This window comes from Amphiura filiformis, chromosome 18 (genome assembly GCF_039555335.1).
Source record: "Amphiura filiformis chromosome 18, Afil_fr2py, whole genome shotgun sequence".
NCBI classification, from domain to species: domain Eukaryota; kingdom Metazoa; phylum Echinodermata; class Ophiuroidea; order Amphilepidida; family Amphiuridae; genus Amphiura; species Amphiura filiformis.
This window is the reverse complement of record NC_092645.1, coordinates 60,951,879-60,975,517: the sequence shown is the minus strand read 5'-3', so window position 1 is coordinate 60,975,517 and position 23,639 is coordinate 60,951,879. Positions and strand designations below refer to the sequence as shown.

Here is a 23,639-nt window from a genome sequence, read left to right as displayed (position 1 = left end):
ATTTCTTATTGTATCTGGTTTATATGACCACATTAGATTACACCACATTTCGCCATACTGCATTTAGAAACACTTGCTGTTAGAATAAGAACAATTTTAATTGTAATTATTGCACAGGTCACGGCGACCCTGTGACCTTTCCGGAAAAAGCCGAGTGGCAGGTTTTTCAAATAAATATTTTCTGTGTAAAAACTGTACCATCAGATAGGTAATGGAATATACATGTATGAATATTAACTGTACATCTATCACAATTTTTGATAACAACGTGCGTCACAATTGATCTAGTATAGAAGGTAGAGAATTTATTTCAATCTTATATACGCCATTTTTTTTGGAATTAAGTGAAAATTAATTCTGTAAAAACTGTAATTTTTTTATGTAATTTTCACATTAGACCCGACAAAAGATTACCGTTTTGTTGTTATGATAATCTAATCTTTTGATTTCGTAAATAAAATTAGGGGTCTAATGTGGATTTAGGATGCAAACTGGAACAATCCTATGCCTTTTCAAAAGCATTTGCTTCAAAATGGAGTTCGGATGCACTTCGTAATACAACTTCCGCCACTGCGGGAAACCACATGCACAGCAGAGCTTACTTTACTTTACTTTAATCCACCACGTTTGCCTTTCATAGCGTCGTGGGGAAATGTAACTTTCTTTCCTGGGCAAGTCGGATAGCCTCACTCATGGTAATCCCATGACTTGAGAGTACTTCCTTTACTCCATCTGCCCACCTCTTCCTTGGTCTTCCTCTAGCCGTAGTTCCTGTTGTTTTGCTGTTATATGTTCTTGCTGCAGGTTGGCTAGGGGCCATTCGCATAAGGTGGCCGAACCATCTAACTTGTTGTTTTGCAACATATTCTGTGATTGGTGTGGTGCCCACCATCTTTCTGATATCCTCATTCCTGATTGTATCCCTCCTTGACTTATTAGCTGCTCTTCTTAGGCATCTCATTTCACAGGTGATGAGATTTTGGGTTGTTCTTTTGTTGAGAGTCCATGTTTGGCACTGGTAGCAGAGAGTTGGGAAAAATATGGCATTGATGAGTTTTGCTTTTGTATCCATCGGTATTGCAGGATGTGTGAGAAGCGGGCCTAGTTGGTAGATAATATTGTTGGCCTTTTGACATCGTGTCTCTATTTCTCTGGTGATACTTCCATCCTCAGAAAAGATACTTCCCAAGTACTTAAACTCTCTTTGTCTGTTTTAGCTTGCTGTTGTAAATGGTGATGTCAATATCCTTGGGTAATCTACTAACCACCATGGTCTCTGTTTTTGCTATGCTGACTTTCATGCCATATTTCTCACATGCTGCATTTAGTTTGTTGGTATGATCTTGAAGTCCTGCTGAGTCCTTGTGGATGAGGCTCTGGTCATCTGCAAAGAGAAGCTCATTTATTTCTCCACTAGTTGGATTTGCTTCCTTGGCGATCTTGTCCATATAAATCAAGAAGAGCAGTGGCGACAGCACACAGCCTTGATGTACCCCTGATGTTACTGGGAACCACTTTGACTGCCCACTTCTGGTTCTCACCATGCATTTGATATCTTTATATAGAGCTCTGACATTATCTAGCAGTTGACCTCTTATACCATAGCCCTCCATTACAGCCCACAACTGTTCTCTATCCACCCGATCAAAAGCCTTTTCTTGGTCTACGAACACCATGTGCAGCTCCTGGTTGAACTCGATACACTTTTCACATAACTGTCGTAGCGCAAAAATGGCATCTGTACATCCCCTGTTTTTCCTGAAGCCAAACTGTGTTTCACTTAGTTGCAGCTCCACTAGGGGTCGAATTCTTCTCTCTATGATCTTTGCAAACATCTTGCCGGCGTGACTCAGCAAGGAGATGCCCCTGTATTTTTCACAATCTCTCTTGCTTCCTTTCTTTTGCCAGATAGGAATCACTATCAGGTGCTGCTCTCTCCTCCGATGCCGTATTGAAGACTCTAGTCAGCCACTTGATTCCAACATCTCCACATGCTTGGATGGCTTCTGTTGTTATGTCGTAAGTACCGGCTGCTTTATTTTTGGCACTTTCTTTCACGACAGCTCGAACTTCATCTTCCAAGATAGAGGGTTCCTCTTCATCAGGAAAACCTGGATTGAAGGGTTCCTGGGAGCGTTGACTCCCGCGTTGACTATCCCCGAAGTTGAGGAGACCATCAAAATATTCCTCCCATCTGTTGTTTATGTCATCTTGGTCAGTGAGTGGGTTTCCAGCTTCATCATTTATCAGTGATGTGGGGTCAAAAGGTTCATCCCTTTGTCTGACAGCTTTCACAGCCTTCTCTGACAGCTTTCACAGAATTCTCTGGGTGATTTCTCACATTTCTCTGCTAGGTTTTCTCCATATTCCTGCCAAGACGCATTCTTAGCTGTTTTAACCACTTTCTTGCATTCTTTTCTTACTTCTTTATACTTGTCATAATCACTCTGAGACTTCGTTCTTGACCACTGCTTAAAGAGTTTCTTCTTTACTTTGATGGCTACCTTCACTGTGTCATTCCACCATGCAGTTCCTTTCTTATCACCTTTTCCTGCCTTCTTTATCCCACACTTTGCTTTCAGCGTATCTGTTAGTGAGGTTTTGAACAAGTTCCACTCCTCCTCTGCTGTACCTTTCTGGTCTGAAAGATTGTCACACATTTTCTGTGCCATCTCTAATTCTATTTCTTGACAGGTGTCTTCCTCTCTGAGTTTCTTCCAGTTGATAGTGGATGTCACTGGTTTTGGCTTCCTGTTTCTTAGTTGGTGTGGTGCCCTGGTTTCCAACATGATGTTCCAACATGGTCAGTGTCCATCTGTATGTTGGGCATGGCTTTGGAGTCTATTATATGTCTTTGGTGTGATTTCCTAGCAAGAATGAAGTCTATCTGTGATGCCTGCTCTAGGTCATTCCACTTATACCAGGTGTAAATTTGACTTTTTCTGTGTTGGAAGAATGTATTTGTGATGAACAGTCCATGCTGAGCACATAGCTCCAGTGTTAGTTGACCGTTGTAATTTCTGTTGGTATTGTGGTCACTGTGTGGGCCGAGGTGTGCTTCCCATGGTGTCCTCTTGTTTCCCACTCTTCCGTTGAAATCTCCCATAACCAGTAGGTTGTCATCCGAATTTACCCCTTGGATTATGTCTGATAACTGATCATAAAAGTCATCCTTTTCCTCATCAGTGTATGAATCATTGCAGGGTGCATAGATTTGGATATATGTTGTATTTTTACCATCCTGTCTTATCTGCGGTTTCATGATTCTCTCTGAAATATATTCTGTCTCTGTGATGTTCTTTGCAACTTCTGGGTGCAGAACAAAACCAACTCCATGCTTGGCTCTTTTGTTCTTTTCAACTCCTGACCAAATGAGGACATAATTGTTGTGGATTTCTTTCATCCCATATTCCTTTCGTCGGGTGTCTGATATTCCCATGATCTTGATTCTGTATCTTTCCATTGTTTCGACAAGTTCTGGTTCTTTGTCACCTAAGCCACTGACATTCCAAGTGGCTATTCTTTCCATTGTTCTAGTCCGAGGTCGTTTTCCGTTTCCAGTTCGTTGGCCGTTTGAATCTGTCCGTTTACATTTCCTTGAGTTACTTTGAGCGAGATTTAAATCCACTGCCGGCTTGCTGGGCCAGTCGCAGCTTCACCGCAGTCCTCGGGACTCCGGTATTATTTCTGCTTTATTATTTCTGCGTGAAAGCCATTGTACCATGTGCTGTATCCACAGGTTTCATCTGCCATGTCGTTGACACGCTTTAAACAACGTCTATTTAACCCATAGCTGGGGAGAAGTGGTGTAAAATGGATAAATATTTATGCAAAAAGGAGAGGAGAGATAGTCACAATACCAGTTTGCGCCCACACTAGCTTTGACCTGACAACACGAAGAAGTAGGGTGTCGCCCATGTGGGGATGCGCCGTCACCTTCAGACTGGGGATCTGTATCCTGTACCCCAGAATGAAATCACTAATTGAGTCGTGATTATCCCAAGGATCAGGCGCCCCTAACCCTAGCGGTATAGGATAAAAGCCTGGTATCCCAGACAAATAAAGGAATGAATGATGGAACAACTAACAAAGCCAACTAAATTGGCTTACCTATCCTTGTAAACTGGCTTGCGAAAAAGAAGAACAAATAAAATTAGTCAGAAGAAAGTTGCAGAAAGAGTGACAGAGAGGAATGAGCTAGGGAGGCAGAGGAAGCTCGCATCCTCACTCTGGTAAAGAACCAGCCCTCTCCACATGGCAATAACAGATGGAAAAGTGAAAGGTGGTGGTTTGCCATTGCCTTCCACCCTTAAACGGAGCACCCATTGGGATAGATAGAAACACCCATGGGAAACCCAGCACCAAAAGATGCTGGTAAGGGTAACTTTAAGCTCCTCGGCAGTGCTAAGCACTGCCTCCCCTTCACTTGGCCGATATCAAAATCGATTTTATGTATTGTGTATGTAGGCCTATTCACGGGACCCTCGTATTAATTGTCTCTATGCGCTTGAGAATTCAACAATATAAATAATGGTAGCTTTATTATAATACACATTAATGTTTTAAGCAGATAAAATTCCAAAATATGATGTAGTAATGAAGTTGCGATTTATAAATATTATATGTTTAAATTTTAACGATGACACTATCAAGTCCTTTGTGGTCGAGCGGTCTAAGGCGCTGGTCATATGGTATACGTGATAGCGGCGGAGTGCAGCGTGGGTTCGAGCCCCGCCTCTGCCTAATTACATTTCCTTCTTTTTTTAAATTTCATATTATGTTAGGAAAATGTGGCTGGGAGAATGTATGTATGGCGAAGAGTGGTGTGACATTAGATATTTATATTTAATATTATTTATTTGTGTTGTGCATTTCCGTATTTACTATTGTTTACTGTTATTATTTATGTATTTATGTTAATTCATATCTAGATATGACAGCGTAAAATTCGTCATGCCTGGAACGTATGCGTAAACATGAACTCTCTTATGTTGGAGGTATAGCAGTTAAATATTACCGCTTTATTCTTTAGTTTTATTGCTGATATCAGCAGAGAAATACCGCGATCTTCTTGTAAGGTTGAGTGGCAATGACAAACGGACATTCCAAATGAAAGAATCGTGTGAATTAGACATTTAGCTTGTTTCGTTGTTGAAAGGGATTCAATCATGTTTCACCGTTGTTCATCACCGATTAACAACTCGCGTCCGGCGCGTCTGCGTGGTTTACTTCGCTCGGGCAGCTAAATCTGCCCTCGCGAAGTAAACCACTCAGACGACGCGGACGCATCGTTGTTAATCGGTGATGAACAACGGTGAAACATGATTGAATCCCTAAATGCATGAAAATGAATGAATGAATTGGGATTTTGTTTGAAGCAAATGAACACATCACATTTTCAGGAAAATGTTTCTTGAATATTACTTCACTTAAAATAAGACTTCAATTCCGTATTTGAAGAATGTTCTTGAAACTGAAAGTATATATATAAAATCTAACAATTTTTACATTGTTTGTGAATATGGTTAAGCATCATCGTCTTACTACATACGTATATACCATGTATACGGCTCCTAATTTAAAGCATTTAATTCATCTTTTTCAAGTTAAAATTAAGTAGTTAACATATGATAATTTTGGGTAAAAGAATGAAAAGAATATTTAAATAGGTTGCCTGCTGTCATGAAAACGGAAAAGAACAAGCGAAATAAATATTTCATAACATAACTTTTTACTCATAGTTAGACTATCTTTTAAATAAAGTGCTCAATCCCAACATTATATTTAAGTAAATTTCACCCTGTATGTCACAGGGCCTCCAAGAATAGCAGTGCTTTTACACTGAAGGAGTTACCCTGTATAAAGAAAGTTGAAATAAATAAATAAATAAATAAATAAATAAATAAATATATATATAAATAAATAAATAAATAAATAAATAAATTAATTAATTAATACATAAATAAATAAATAAATAAATAAATAAATAAATAAATAAATAAATAAATAAATAAATAAATAAATAAATAAATAAATAAATAAATAAATATTACAGGGATTACATGTACTGAGCAGAATTGTCACAACTGCTGTATTTGTGTGCTTATACTTGTACTTGTTGGCGGAATAAAGTCCGAAATTAGTCGATTTGATTTTTTGAAGGGTATTTAAATGTAATGTCGTGATATAAACTGTTTTTTTTTTAAATATGAAAGAATTAAATATTTTGTAAATTGAGAAGGGTATTCTTTCAGAATACTGTACCACCACTGTAAATTTTCAAAGCGGGACTTTAAAACTACGGTGCATAACAAGGCGCAATAAACTGAATATTAAGGGTATACGATGTATTGTTGGTCGAAGCAGAAGAAAAAAAAGTAGTTCACAGCATCTTGCGACTGGTAAGTGTAGAAGAATTCAAATATCACAGATATACTTTGTAGGCCCTGTGGTTCTTGAGTTATGTTGTAAAGAGGGCTGAAACAACAACACTTTTTGTAAAACGTACGTAACTCATTAACAACAATAAATTAAGCAAGTTTTCAAAGTATATGATTTGTAGAATGAACTTTTGCAAAACATCAAAGTGTTATTTTTTAATAATATATTGATTCAGATAATGAAAATCCATTTTTTGGCTGCTTCGACCAACAATACCTCGTATACCCTTAAAGTGGAGTTAAAAAGTGACTGCAATGAATTAGGTTTAATAATAACTTAGCATCATATCACTAATCGTTTCAATTATACGGCGGAAATATATGCCCTTTATATATCCCAAGTTCCCAAAGGCAAATGTTTCGATTTTTCACACTACCCTCCAAACAACGGGCATTAAACAACACATTCCTATCTGGTTTTGATTTGTCATTTGTGTCTTTATAATTAAACATTTATATTCAGGCAATAAACGCCTAATCGCTTTACACATTTGCGTTATTTTCCTCTTTATCTCAAAAGCCGTATTAAGGCCTTGATATTTCAAGTAGTGAAAGTACTTAGCATTCCCATTCATTTATCAATCGGCGGCAGTCGGTACAAGGAAACATAACACCAGCATGAGAAGAAGCTCCGGTTGGTGCTAGAAGGTTAAATCAGATGAATGGTTTCAATTCTATAATCTTTTAAAATGTCAGGCATTGGTCATGCCGATTCTAACCAAAATACTTCCAGCCTTCCTTTTCGCCTTAGATATTCGCCTTGTTATCTTTCATATATTTTCGTCGTTTTTTTTATCGATTAGAGTTGTATTTTACAGATGAAGTTGTATAATCATCATTATCATCATCACCATCGTCGAATATTATTTCATCAGCATTATCATCATATCCATCATCATCACCATTGTCATCGTCGTCGTTATCATCATGATCGATATCGTCATCGAAAATATCATCGGCAGCAGAGTTTGAAGAGGCCATATGGATCATCATAGGGTCTGGTAGAGACTACTCCCCATTCCAGAAAAATACAGAACTACCTTTTTTTTGAATAAAAAAAGAGTATTATCCTGTTTTGCCACATGAAACCTAAATCCTAATCCTTTAGTTAGTCCTAACTGGCAATAGAAGTTAAAATTCACTATTTGGTCACATTTATGAATTAAGGGCCAAAAACATGCATTTTTAGGGTGTTTTTCACGTGCTGTGAAAATCAAGTCTAAAGACTTGTACAAAGTCTAATTTCAATTTACACATTCTAATATTTGGAAAAGAAAAGTTTTATTCTTGTAACTAATCATTTAATTAAAGTAACACAAAAAAGTGACAATTTGAGCAAAATTTTGGCATATACTGTAGATTTTGAATGCTTAAACTTAGTATTTGATTTTTGTTACTCAATTGTCAGAATACGGTTGCTCCTTCATGTAATTATACACGAAATCTATACACACACACCCTATACATAACACATAAGACCCATACAAATTCGACTATACACGAAATGTACGCACACGAATTTTATATATACAATTAGACTATACACGAAATGTACGTACACGAATTTTATATATATAATTAGACTATACACGAAATGTACGTACAAAAGTAATATACATTAATCAACATTATTCTCAAACTTGTTCCAATGTTCCATGTTCCAAAAGTCCAATAGATCTTTACACACATGATACAACATATATATAGACCATGAATACTTGTAAACTTGTTCCAATGTTCCACGTTCCAAAATTCCAATAATACTTTATATACATGAAACAACATATATAGACCATTACTCTCAAACTTGTTCCAACGTTCCACGTTCCAAAAGTTCAAGAGATCTTTATACACATGATACAACATATATACCATTACTCTCAAACCTGTTCCAAAGTTCCACGTTCCAAAAGTCCAATAGATCTTTATACACATGATACAACATATATAGACCATTACTTTTAAACTTGTTCCAATGTTCCACGTTCCAAAATTCAAATAATACTTTATACACATGATACAACATATATAGACCATTACTTTTAAACTTGTTCCAATGTTCCACGTTCCAAAAGTTCAAGAGATCTTTACACACATGATACAACCTATATACCATTACTCTCAAACTTGTTCCAATGTTCCACGTTCCAAAATTCAAATAATACTTTATACACATTATACAACATATATAGACCATTACTTTTAAACTTGTTCCAATGTTCCACGTTCCAAAATTTCAATATTACTTTATATATAAGAAACAACATAATATAGACCATTACTCTCAAACTTGTTCCAATGTTCCACGTTCCAAAAGTCCAATAGATCTTTACACACATGATACAACATATATAGACCATTACTTGTAAACTTGTTCCAATGTTCCACGTTCCAAAATTCCAATAATACTTTATGCACTTGAAACAACATATATAGACCATTACTCTCAAACTTGTTCCAATGTTCCAAGTTCCAAAATTCAAATAATACTTTATACACATGATACAACATATATAGACCATTACTTTTAAACTTGTTCCAATGTTCCACGTTCCAAAATTTCAATATTACTTTATATATAAGAAACAACATAATATAGACCATTAATCTCAAACTTGTTCCAATGTTCCACGTTCCAAAAGTCCAATAGATCTTTACACACATGATACAACATATATAGACCATTACTTGTAAACTTGTTCCAATGTTCCACGTTCCAAAATTCCAATAATACTTTATACACATGAAACAACACATATAGACCATTACTCTCAAACTTGTTCCAATGTTCCACGTTCCAAAAGTCCAATAGATCTTTACACACATGATACAACATATATATAGACCATTACTTTTAAACTTGTTCCAATGTTCCACGTTCCAAAATTCCAATAATACTTTATATACATGAAACAACATATATAGACCATTACTCTCAAACTTGTTCCAACGTTCCACGTTCCAAAAGTTCAAGAGATCTTTATACACACGATACAACATATATACCATTACTCTCAAACCTGTTCCAAAGTTCCACGTTCCAAAAGTCCAATAGATCTTTATACACATGATACAATATATATATAGACCATTACTTTTAAACTTGTTCCAATGTTCCACGTTCCAAAATTCAAATAATACTTTATACACATGATACAACATATATAGACCATTACTTTTAAACTTGTTCCAATGTTCCACGTTCCAAAAGTTCAAGAGATCTTTACACACATGATACAACATATATACCATTACTCTCAAACTTGCTCCAATGTTCCACGTTCCAAAATTCAAATAATACTTTATACACATTATACAACATATATAGACCATTACTTTTAAACATGTTCAAATGTTCCACGTTCCAAAATTTCAATATTACTTTATATATAAGAAACAACATAATATAGACCATTACTCTCAAACTTGTTCCAATGTTCCACGTTCCAAAAGTCCAATAGATCTTTACACACATGATACAACATATATAGACCATTACTTGTAAACTTGTTCCAATGTTCCACGTTCCAAAATTCCAATAATACTTTATGCACTTGAAACAACATATATAGACCATTACTCTCAAACTTGTTCCAATGTTCCAAGTTCCAAAATTCAAATAATACTTTATACACATGATACAACATAATAGACCATTACTTTTAAACTTGTTCCAATGTTCCACGTTCCAAAATTTCAATATTACTTTATATATAAGAAACAACATAATATAGACCATTAATCTCAAACTTGTTCCAATGTTCCACGTTCCAAAAGTCCAATAGATCTTTACACACATGATACAACATATATATAGACCATTACTTGTAAACTTGTTCCAATGTTCCACGTTCCAAAATTCCAATAATACTTTATATACATGAAACAACATATATAGACCATTACTCTCAAACTTGTTCCAACGTTCCACGTTCCAAAAGTTCAAGAGATCTTTATACACACGATACAACATATATACCATTACTCTCAAACTTGTTCCAAAGTTCCACGTTCCAAAAGTCCAATAGATCTTTATACACATGATACAACATATATAGACCATTACTTTTAAACTTGTTCCAATGTTCCACGTTCCAAAATTCAAATAATACTTTATACACATGATACAACATATATAGACCATTACTTTTAAACTTGTTCCAATGTTCCACGTTCCAAAAGTTCAAGAGATCTTTACACACATGATACAACATATATACCATTACTCTCAAACTTGTTCCAATGTTCCACGTTCCAAAATTCAAATAATACTTTATACACATTATACAACATATATAGACCATTACTTTTAAACTTGTTCCAATGTTCCACGTTCCAAAATTTCAATATTACTTTATATATAAGAAACAACATAATATAGACCATTACTCTCAAACTTGTTCCAATGTTCCACGTTCCAAAATTTCAATATTACTTTATATATATGAAACAACATATATAGACCATTACTCTCAAACCTGTTCCAATGTTCCACGTTCCAAAATTTCAATATTACTTTATACACATGATATAACATACATAGACCATTACTTTTAAACCTGTTCCAATGTTCCAGGTTCCAAAATTTCAATATTACTTTATACACATGATATAACATACATAGACCATTACTTTTAAACCTGTTCCAATGTTCCAGGTTCCAAAATTTCAATATTACTTTATACACATGATATAACATACATAGACCATTGCTTTTAAACTTGTTCCAATGTTCCAGGTTCCAAAAGTCCAATAGATCTTAATACACATGATACAACATATATACCATTACTCTCAAACATGTTCCAATGTTCCACGTTCCAAAATTTCAATATTACTTTATACATATGAAACAACATATATAGACCATTACTCTCAAACTTGTTCCAACGTTCCACGTTCCAAAAGTTCAAGAGATCTTTACACACATGATACAACATATATACCATTACTCTCAAACTTGTTCCAATGTTCCACGTTCCAAAATTTCAATATTACTTTATACATATGAAACAACATATATAGACCATTACTCTCAAACTTGTTCCAATGTTCCACGTTCCAAAATTCAAATAATACTTTATATACATGAAACAACATTATATAGACCATTACTTTTAAACTTGTTCCAATGTTCCACGTTCCAAAATTCCAATAATACTTTATATACATGAAACAACATATATAGACCATTACTCTCAAACTTGTTCCAACGTTCCACGTTCCAAATGTTCAAGAGATCTTTACACACATGATACAACATATATACCATTACTCTCAAACTTGTTCCAATGTTCCACGTTCCAAAATTTCAATATTACTTTATACATATAAAACAACATATATAGACCATTACTCTCAAACTTGTTCCAATGTTCCACGTTCCAAAATTCAAATAATACTTTACACACATGATACAACATATATAGTCCATTACTTTTAAACTTGTTCCAATGTTCCACGTTCCAAAATTCCAATAATACTTTATATACATGAAACAACATATATAGACCATTACTCTCAAACTTGTTCCAACGTCCCACGTTCCAAAAGTTCAAGAGATCTTTATACACATGATACAACATATATACCATTACTCTCAAACCTGTTCCAAAGTTCCACGTTCCAAAAGTCCAATAGATCTTTATACACATGATACAACATATATAGACCATTACTTTTAAACTTGTTCCAATGTTCCACGTTCCAAAATTCAAATAATACTTTATACACATGATACAACATATATAGACCATTACTTTTAAACTTGTTCCAATGTTCCACGTTCCAAAAGTTCAAGAGATCTTTACACACATGATACAACATATATACCATTACTCTCAAACTTGTTCCAATGTTCCACGTTCCAAAATTCAAATAATACTTTATACACATTATACAACATATATAGACCATTACTTTTAAACTTGTTCCAATGTTCCACGTTCCAAAATTTCAATATTACTTTATATATAAGAAACAACATAATATAGACCATTACTCTCAAACTTGTTCCAATGTTCCACGTTCCAAAATTTCAATATTATTTTATATATATGAAACAACATATATAGACCATTACTCTCAAACCTGTTCCAATGTTCCACGTTCCAAAATTTCAATATTACTTTATACACATGATATAACATACATAGACCATTACTTTTAAACCTGTTCCAATGTTCCAGGTTCCAAAATTTCAATATTACTTTATACACATGATATAACATACATAGACCATTACTTTTAAACCTGTTCCAATGTTCCAGGTTCCAAAATTTCAATATTACTTTATACACATGATATAACATACATAGACCATTGCTTTTAAACTTGTTCCAATGTTCCAGGTTCCAAAAGTCCAATAGATCTTAATACACATGATACAACATATATACCATTACTCTCAAACATGTTCCAATGTTCCACGTTCCAAAATTTCAATATTACTTTATACATATGAAACAACATATATAGACCATTACTCTCAAACTTGTTCCAACGTTCCACGTTCCAAAAGTTCAAGAGATCTTTACACACATGATACAACATATATACCATTACTCTCAAACTTGTTCCAATGTTCCACGTTCCAAAATTTCAATATTACTTTATACATATGAAACAACATATATAGACCATTACTCTCAAACTTGTTCCAATGTTCCACGTTCCAAAATTCAAATAATACTTTATATACATGAAACAACATTATATAGACCATTACTTTTAAACTTGTTCCAATGTTCCACGTTCCAAAATTCCAATAATACTTTATATACATGAAACAACATATATAGACCATTACTCTCAAACTTGTTCCAACGTTCCACGTTCCAAAAGTTCAAGAGATCTTTACACACATGATACAACATATATACCATTACTCTCAAACTTGTTCCAATGTTCCACGTTCCAAAATTTCAATATTACTTTATACATATAAAACAACATATATAGACCATTACTCTCAAACTTGTTCCAATGTTCCACGTTCCAAAATTCAAATAATACTTTACACACATGATACAACATATATAGTCCATTACTTTTAAACTTGTTCCAATGTTCCACGTTCCAAAATTTCAATAATACTTTATATACATGAAACAACATATATAGACCATTACTCTCAAACTTGTTCCAACGTTCCACGTTCCAAAAGTTCAAGAGATCTTTATACACATGATACAACATATATACCATTACTCTCAAACCTGTTCCAAAGTTCCACGTTCCAAAAGTCCAATAGATCTTTATACACATGATACAACATATATAGACCATTACTTTTAAACTTGTTCCAATGTTCCACGTTCCAAAATTCAAATAATACTTTATACACATGATACAACATATATAGACCATTATTTTTAAACTTGTTCCAATGTTCCACGTTCCAAAATTTCAATATTACTTTATATATATGAAACAACATATATAGACCATTACTCTCAAACCTGTTCCAATGTTCCACGTTCCAAAATTTCAATATTACTTTATACACATGATATAACATACATAGACCATTACTTTTAAACCTGTTCCAATGTTCCAGGTTCCAAAATTTCAATATTACTTTATACACATGATATAACATACATAGACCATTACTTTTAAACCTGTTCCAATGTTCCAGGTTCCACAATTTCAATATTACTTTATACACATGATATAACATACATAGACCATTGCTTTTAAACTTGTTCCAATGTTCCAGGTTCCAAAAGTCCAATAGATCTTAATACACATGATACAACACATATACCATTACTCTCAAACTTGTTCCAATGTTCCACGTTCCAAAATTTCAATATTACTTTATACATATGAAACAACATATATAGACCATTACTCTCAAACTTGTTCCAACGTTCCACGTTCCAAAAGTTCAAGAGATCTTTACACACATGATACAACATATATACCATTACTCTCAAACTTGTTCCAATGTTCCACGTTCCAAAATTTCAATATTACTTTATATACATGAAACAACATATATAGACCATTACTCTCAAACTTGTTCCAATGTTCCACGTTCCAAAATTCAAATAATACTTGATACACATGATACAACATATATAGACCATTACTTTTAAACTTGTTCCAATGTTCCACGTTCCAAAATTTCAATATTACTTTATATATAAGAAACAACATAATATAGACCATTACTCTCAAACTTGTTCCAATGTTCCACGTTCCAAAAGTCCAATAGATCTTTACACACATGATACAACATATATAGACCATTACTTGTAAACTTGTTCCAATGTTCCACGTTCCAAAATTCCAATAATACTTTATGCACTTGAAACAACATATATAGACCATTACTCTCAAACTTGTTCTAACGTTCCACGTTCCAAAAGTGCAAGAGATCTTTATACACATGATACAACATATATAGACCATTACTTTTTAACTTGTTCCAATGTTCCACGTTCCAAAATTCCAATAATACTTTATATACATGAAACAACATATATAGACCATTACTCTCAAACCGGTTCCAATGTTCCACGTTCCTAAAGTCCAATAGATCTTTATACACATGATACAACATACATAGACCATTACTTTTAAACCTGTTCCAATGTTCCAGGTTCCAAAATTTCAATATTACTTTATATACATGAAACAACACATATAGACCATTACTCTCAAACTTGTTCCAATGTTCCACGTTCCAAAATTTCCATATTACTTTATATATATGAAACAACATATATAGACCATTACTTGTAAACCTGTTCCAATGTTCCAGGTTCCAAAATGTCAATATTACTTTATACACATGATACAACATATATAGACCATTACTTTTAAACTTGTTCCAATGTTCCACGTTCCAAAATTTCAATATTACTTTATATATATGAAACAACATATATAGACCATTACTCTCAAACTTGTTCCAACGTTCCACGTTCCAAAAGTTCAAAAGATCTTTAAACACATGATACAACATATATACCATTACTCTCAAACTTGTTCCAATGTTCCACGTTCCAAAATTTCAATATTACTTCATGCATATGAAACAACATATATAGACCATAATTCTCAAACTTGTTCCAATGTTCCACGTTCCAAAATTCAAATAATACTTTATATACATGAAACAACATATATAGACCATTACTTTTAAACTTGTTCCAATGTTCCACGTTCCAAAATTCCAACAATACTTTACATACATGAAACAACATAATAGACCATTACTCTCAAACTTGTTCCAACGTTCCACGTTCCAAAAGTTCAAGAGATCTTTACACACATGATACAACATATATACCATTACTCTCAAACTTGTTCCATGTTCCACGTTCCAAAATTTCAATATTACTTTATACATATATATATATATATATTTTTAAATGTAGTGAATTTATTATTTACATCATCATTCAATACAGAACTGTTTCGTATAGGTGTTGTCACACCTACACTCCTCAGTTGAATGAGAGCACAAGCAAAATATACCTGGCCATGACCTGGCTGGGTGGGCCAAAAACACAGCATTGAGCTAATTAAAGTGTCTATAAAAAGTCTGATATATATATATATATATATATATATATATATATATATATATATATGAAACAACATATATAGACCATTACTTTCAAACTTGTTCCAATGTTCCACGTTCCAAAATTCAAATGATACTTTATACACATGATACAACATATATAGACCATTACTTTTAAACTTGTTCCAATGTTCCACGTTCCAAAATTTCAATATTACTTTATATACATGAAACAACATATAGACCATTATCTCAAACTTGTTCCAATGTTCCACGTTCCAAAATTTCAATATTCCTTTATATACATGAAACAACACATATAGACCATTACTCTCAAACTTGTTCCAATGTTCCACGTTCCAAAATGTCAATATTACTTTATATATATGAAACAACATATATAGACCATTACTCTCAAACCTGTTCCAATGTTCCACGTTCCAAAATTTCAATAGATCTTTATACACATGATACAACATATATAGACCATTACTCTCAAACTTGTTCCAATGTTCCACGTTCCAAAATTTCAATATTCCTTTATATACATGAAACAACACATATAGACCATTACTCTCAAACTTGTTCCAATGTTCCACGTTCCAAAATTTCAATATTCCTTTATATACATGAAACAACACATATAGACCATTACTCTCAAACTTGTTCCAATGTTCCACGTTCCAAAATGTCAATATTACTTTATATAATGAAACAACATAATAGACCATTACTCTCAAACCTGTTCCAATGTTCCACGTTCCAAAAGTCCAATAGATCTTTATGCACATGATACAACATATATCGACCATTACTTTTAAACATGTTCCAATGTTCCACGTTCCAAAATTCCAATAATACTTTATATACATGAAACAACATATATAGACCCCAGCAAACACAAAAACGTTTTTAAAACGTTTTAAATAAGTTATATTTTGGCTTTTGGTTTAGGCAAAAACGTTTTAATAAAATGCTCTTTCAATTTATTTGGGGTTCAAAGAGGGAAAAGTCAAAAGAACAACGATAACGGGATACATGGAATATGGTGGCTTGAAAATGATAGACCTGCAAAGCCAAATAAGAGCTCTAAAAATTAAATGGATTTCAAGATTACTTTGCGAAAATGATCATGGTATTTGGATAAAAATAGCAAAATTTTGGTTTAATCAAATAGGAGGCCTAGATTTTGTACTTAATTTGGAATGTAAGTCCTCTAATGTATCGGAAGTAACAAAAGAAAAAAATTCCCAAGTTCTACACAGAGGTACTAAAATCTTGGTTTATGTTGAAAAAAAAGAATGCTGATGCCTCTTTACACGAAGCAAGAGTACTTCATGATCAAATAATCTGGTACAATAATGACATAAAATTTAGAAATAAGTTGCTTATGTTTAAGAAGTGGAAAGATGCTGGTATAATGTACTTAAGTGATATTGTAATCAATAATCGTTTTATAACTCTTTTGAGCTAAGACAAATAGTTCGGTGTCCAAATGATGTTTTTAACTTGCATACATTACTGACAACAATACCAAAAGAATGGAAAACGTTAATTTTAAATAATCATGTAGATTTCAACAAAACAAAGGGCAATGATCGATTATTTCAAGTTGGGAAAACCAAACTACACATTTCAAAGCTATCCACAAAACAAATATATAAACTTTTAATGCCATCAGAATGCGACCCAATTTGCGTTAAATATTGGCAAAATCACTTCAATTTAGTGCTGGCCCTGTCCTACAGACTCGTATACAATTTTTCAGGAAGAAAGTTTGAATGTTGATTCGAGTAGGGTATGCATAGGTCTTTCAAATTCTACTAGGTGGAAAATTCCAAACCCGGGCAAACTCTGTATATGGCCGTTTTTCAAAATGGCCGCCAAAATGTACAGACAACCATGATATCACATCATTTAATCAAACAGCCTTGATTTAGCGAAGTTACACGCCTTAATTGCTCTTCTGGATCAAATAATTATTGAGATATTGTCATCTCACCTGGTTAATGTGAATATTTATATGGTTGCTATGGGCGGCCATCTTAGATTGTGGTTATCCTAGACCCGGGGGTCCTAGACATCAGACAACCATGACACCCTCTTCATTCAATTAGACAGTCTTGATTTCATAGGGATAGAGACCTAAATGGCTCTTGCAGGTCAAGCAGATTCCGAATTATTGTCATTTCATCTGGCTAATATGATGATTATCTGGTTGCTATGGGCGGCCATCTTGAATTTCAGGTGTCCTAGACCTCGGACAACCATGAAACCCCCTTTATTCAATCAGAAAGCCTTGATTTAGTGGGGATAGGCACCTTAATGACCCTTGTAGGTCAAGCAGATTCCGAATTATTGTCATTTCATCTGGCGAATATGATGATTATGGTTGCTACGGGCGGCCATCTTGGATTTCAGGTGTCCTAGACCTCGGACAACCATGAAACCCCCTTCATTCAACCAGACAGCCTTGATTTAGTGGGGATAGACACCTCAATCACCCCTCTAGGTCAAATAGTTTCAGAGTTATTGTCATTATACCTGGTTCATAAGTACATTTTGGCGGCCATTTTGAAAAACGGCCATATACAGAGTTTGCCCGGGTTTGGAATTTTCCACCTAGTAGAATTTGAAAGACCTATGCATACCCTACTCGAATCAACATTCAAACTTTCTTCCTGAAAAATTGTATACGGGTCTGTAGGACAGGGCCAGGACTAATTGTAATACAAGTAAATCATCTTGGAGACAAATCTTCACTTTTAAAATAAAAAATAGAATTCGAAACAAATTTGGACACTTTCAATATAACCTTTTATATAACCTAATACCGTGTAAGAAAAACCTATTGAAATGGAAGATTAGTAATTCGGACGAATGCTGTTTCTGCAATTGTCGTGAGGACTATGAACACTTTTTCATATCATGCAGGAAAAATACATCATTTTGGATTTTCTTTAAAGAATGCGTGTTAATTACAACACACACACATTTGAACGTGTCTCTAGAACATATTATTTATGGTTGGAACAAGAAAGACTCACATTTTGATTTTGTAAACCTGCTCTTAATTAGAGCATCGTTTTCAGTTTACAAGGCCAAAATAAGATATAGTGAAACCAATATATTTACTCCTATACCAATGCTCTTTATTAATGAAGTAGAAAGATTGAATGAAATAACAACAAATGCAGAAAATGTGCCAACAATTCTAAAAGAAAATCAAAATGTCTGGGATGAACTTAAGGTTCATTTGAATATACTGTAATAAGTTATACATAATGTTTTGATTATGTTAATTTACATGTCGTGGCTTTTGAGCCACAATATTGTGGAATAGCAAGTTTTTGAGCTTGATATATAAACTAAATAAAATAAAGGCGTTTCGCCAACCTCACTGAGGTATAAAAAAAAAAAAAATATGTTCAGTAAACACTGCCACATTAGATTTAATTGTGAACAGCCCTGTATTTTTGAGAACCGGACTTCGATATTTGTCGTTTCGGAGGCTTCATTTTCCGTTAACAATATTGTTAACAAACTTTGTGGGTGTAGCTTTGGTTCATAATTCTTGGTTATTTCTTCACTTCTTCTTGATTCATAACAGTTGTTATCTTAACTTGAAATGGGTAACAAGAATTAGTCGATTTGCAAGCTTTTAAAATTTTTATAAAGTCTTGACTTCAAAGAGCCGTTTTTCCGTTAACTTTTTGAAGCCTCCGAAACAAACTGTTCAGCAAGCTTGTGCAAATATAAATAAAAGAGCTCATCCAATCTATTTATCAAAATGTAGCAAAGTAGATCCTCAAGTCACATGTTTTTAAATCGTGGAGATATTTATCACCGTTTGAAAATGGGACCCAATACAAACTTTCCGTTAACAATTGAAGCCTCCGAAACAAATGAAGCCTCCGAAACAACAATAAGATTAATTATCATCTATGCATATCTAAATTGGTGTGTTTCATACTGATATCTGCATTGTAATTATTACTTGATATGTGCAGAATGTCATAAATTAAAAAAAATTTTGACATTATGGTTAATGTTTGAAAAAATATACTGATACCCAAAAAAGCCGGTTTCGGAGGCTTCACATGCAAAAAACACCATACTTAACAAATGGGTGAAAAAATTAACATGTGATAAATCTACAATATCTGCCGCATAGAATCATTGATTCAATATACACAAGAAAATAACAGCTTAGATGATCCCAACACTGTTGTTTTCAAAAACTACTTCTGCAATGTTTAACAATTGTTAATGAAGCCTCCGAAACAAAAAAAAATGACTTGCTGTGATAATTTAATTTTTGTCACAACTGAAATTCAATACTTAGAAGCAAAGCATGAAAATTGGTAATTGTGATATTTTTTACCTATTTTTTATGTCAACTTGTAGTGGTTAGCCAAATATTTTACTTTTATGATCACCTGTGTTGTTAACTGAAGCCTCCGAAACACAAATCGCTTGAATTGCCAATTCTAAAAAATAACTCCAATTTCTGTGAAACTTGGAACCTCCTTTCATCAAGTAGTATTTGTACATGAAGTTAGACATTCAAATTATTTTAGGAACCCAATTAAAACTTAAAAAATATGTTTAAGGTTTGAAATGTCCATTGTAAATGACACTTGATGTAAAAATTTACAAAACTGCAATTACAAACATAGCAAAACATGGTATAAAATTTTCTGTTGACTTACTTTGGAATGGGATTTCACATGTATTCCAGCTTTCATGTCATAATTTTCTGAGGTTATGTAAAATATATTTTTTCTTATATTTTAACCAAAATCTTATGGAAATGTCAAAATTTTTATTAGAAATCAAAAGGTTTAAGCCTTGAAACATTATTTTACTAGAATTTAAGTTGCTTCTATGCATGATTTCAGTAAACAGAAACATATTTAAGTGGTTTGAAATTTTGACCCAAAAATCAAAAGTTACACCCTTTACTGTGAAAATGACCATATATGAAACAACATATATAGACCATTACTCTCAAACTTGTTCCAATGTTCCACGTTCCAAAATTTCAATATTACTTTATATACATGAACCAACATATATGGACCATTACTCTCAAACTTGTTCCAATGTTCCACGTTCCAAAATTGCAATATTACTTTATTGATATATATGAAACAACATATATAGACCATTACTCTCAAACTTGTTCCAATGTTCCACGTTCCAAAATTTCAATATTACTTTAGGTATATGAAACAACATATAGACCATTACTCTCAAACTTGTTCCAATGTTCCACGTTCCAAAATTTCAATATTACTTTATATGCATGAAACAACACATATAGACCATTACTCTCAAACTTAACTTGTTCCAATGTTCCACGTTCCAAAATTTCAATATTACTTTATGTAAATGAAACAACATATATAGACCATTACTCTCAAACCTGTTCCAATGTTCCACGTTCCAAAAGTCCAATAGATCTTTATACACATGATACAACATAATATAGTCCATTACTTTTAAACTTGTTCCAATGTTCCAGGTTCCAAAAGTCCAATAGATCTTTATACACATGATACAACATATATAGACCATTACTTTTAAACTTGCTCCGATGTTCCACGTTCCAAAATTTCAATATTACTTTATATACATGAAACAACATATATAGACCATTACTCTCAAACTTGTTCCAACGTTCCACGTTCCAAAAGTTCAAGAGATCTTTATACACATGATACAACATATATACCATTACTCTCAAACTTGTTCCAATGTTCCACGTTCCACAATTTCAATATTACTTTATACATATGAAACAACATATATAGACCATTACTCTCAAACTTGTTTCAATGTTCCACGTTCCAAAATTCAAATAATACTTTATACACATGATACAACATATATAGACCATTACTTTTAAACTTGTTCCAATGTTCCACGTTCCAAAATTTCAATATTACTTTATATATAAGAAACAACATAATATAGACCATTACTCTCAAACTTGTTCCAATGTTCCACGTTCCAAAATTTCAATATCAATTTATATATATATATATATATATATATGAAACAACATATATAGACCATTACTCTCAAACTTGTTCCAATGTTCCACGTTCCAAAATTTCAATATTACTTTACATATATATATATATATATGAAACAACAACCAAAAGTCCAATAGATCTTAATACACATGATACAACATATATAGACCATTACTTTTAAACTTGTTCCAATGTTCCACGTTCCAAAATTTCAATATTACTTTATATACATGACACAACATATATAGACCATTACTCTCAAACTTGTTCCAATGTTCCACGTTCCAAAATTTCAATATTACTTTTTATATATGAAACAACATATATAGACCATTACTCTCAAACCTGTTCCAATGTTCCATGTTCCAAAAGTCCAATAGATCTTTATACACATGATACAACATTATATAGACCATTAATTTTAAACTTGTTCCAATGTTCCACGTTCCAAAATTTCAATATTACTTTATATACATGAAACAACATATATAGACCATTACTCTCAAACTTGTTCCAATGTTCCACGTTCCAAAATTTCAATATTACTTTTTATATATGAAACAACATATATAGACCATTACTCTCAAACCTGTTCCAATGTTCCATGTTCCAAAAGTCCAATAGATCTTTATACACATGATACAACATTATATAGACCATTAATTTTAAACTTGTTCCAATGTTCCACGTTCCAAAATTTCAATATTACTTTATATATATGAAACAACATATATAGACCATTACTCTCCAACTTGTTCCAATGTTCCACGTTCCAAAAGTCCAATAGATCTTTATACACATGATACAACATTATATAGACCATTACTTTTAAACTTGTTCCAATGTTCCACGTTCCAAAATTTCAATATTACTTTAAATATATGAAACAACATATATAGACCATTATTCTCAAACTTGTTCCAACGTTCCACGTTCCAAAAGTAAAAGAGATCTTTATACACATGATACAACATATATACCATTACTCTCAAACCTGTTCCAAAGTTCCACGTTCCAAAAGTCTAATAGATCTTTATACACATGATACAACATATATAGACCATTACTCTCAAACTTGTTCCAGTGTTCCACGTTCCAAAATTTCAATATTACTTTATATACATGAAACAACATATATAGACCATTACTCTCAAACTTGTTCCAATGTTCCACGTTCCAAAATTTCAATATTACTTTATATAGTTATATGAAACAACATATATAGACCATTACTCTCAAACCTGTTCCAATGTTCCACATTCCAAAATTTCAATATTACTTTATACACATGATATAACATACATAGACCATTACTTTTAAACCTGTTCCAATGTTCCAGGTTCCAAAATTTCAATATTACTTTATACACATGATATAACATACATAGACCATTGCTTTTAAACTTGCTCCAATGTTCCACGTTCCAAAATTTCAATATTACTTTATATACATGAAACAACATATATAGACCATTACTCTCAAACTTGTTCCAATGTTCCACGTTCCAAAATTTCAATATTACTTTATATAGTTATATGAAACAACATATATAGACCATTACTCTCAAACCTGTTCCAATGTTCCACATTCCAAAATTTCAATATTACTTTATACACATGA

At 33.0% G+C, this 23,639-nt stretch overlaps 2 protein-coding genes across 2 annotated transcripts; both read right to left on the bottom strand.

Moving 5' to 3' along the window:
- Positions 1 to 1,875: 1,875 nt before the first annotated feature.
- On the bottom strand, positions 1,876 to 2,672 carry LOC140139272 (uncharacterized). Its single transcript, XM_072161053.1, has 2 exons — positions 2,342 to 2,672; positions 1,876 to 2,234 (listed from the first exon to the last, which is right to left on the bottom strand). Exons 1-2 carry the CDS (start codon positions 2,670 to 2,672, stop codon positions 1,876 to 1,878), a joined length of 690 nt encoding a protein of 229 aa, XP_072017154.1.
- Positions 2,673 to 2,758: 86 nt separating this feature from the next.
- Positions 2,759 to 3,529, bottom strand: LOC140139271 (craniofacial development protein 2-like). The gene has a single exon (XM_072161052.1). It carries the CDS (start codon positions 3,527 to 3,529, stop codon positions 2,759 to 2,761), a length of 771 nt encoding a protein of 256 aa, XP_072017153.1.
- Between the last annotated feature and the right edge of the window lie 20,110 nt (positions 3,530 to 23,639).

Excerpts from the sequence above, each read along its gene's own strand:
- LOC140139272 (XM_072161053.1), bottom strand. The coding sequence starts at position 2,672 with ATGGCACAGAAAATGTGTGACAATCTTTCAGACCAGAAAGGTACAGCA. Across the intron at positions 2,235-2,341 it reads AGAAAACCTAGCAGAGAAAT|CTGGAAACCCACTCACTGAC; the intron begins GTGAGAAATCAC and ends TAAATGATGAAG.
- LOC140139271 (XM_072161052.1), bottom strand. The coding sequence starts at position 3,529 with ATGGAAAGAATAGCCACTTGGAATGTCAGTGGCTTAGGTGACAAAGAA.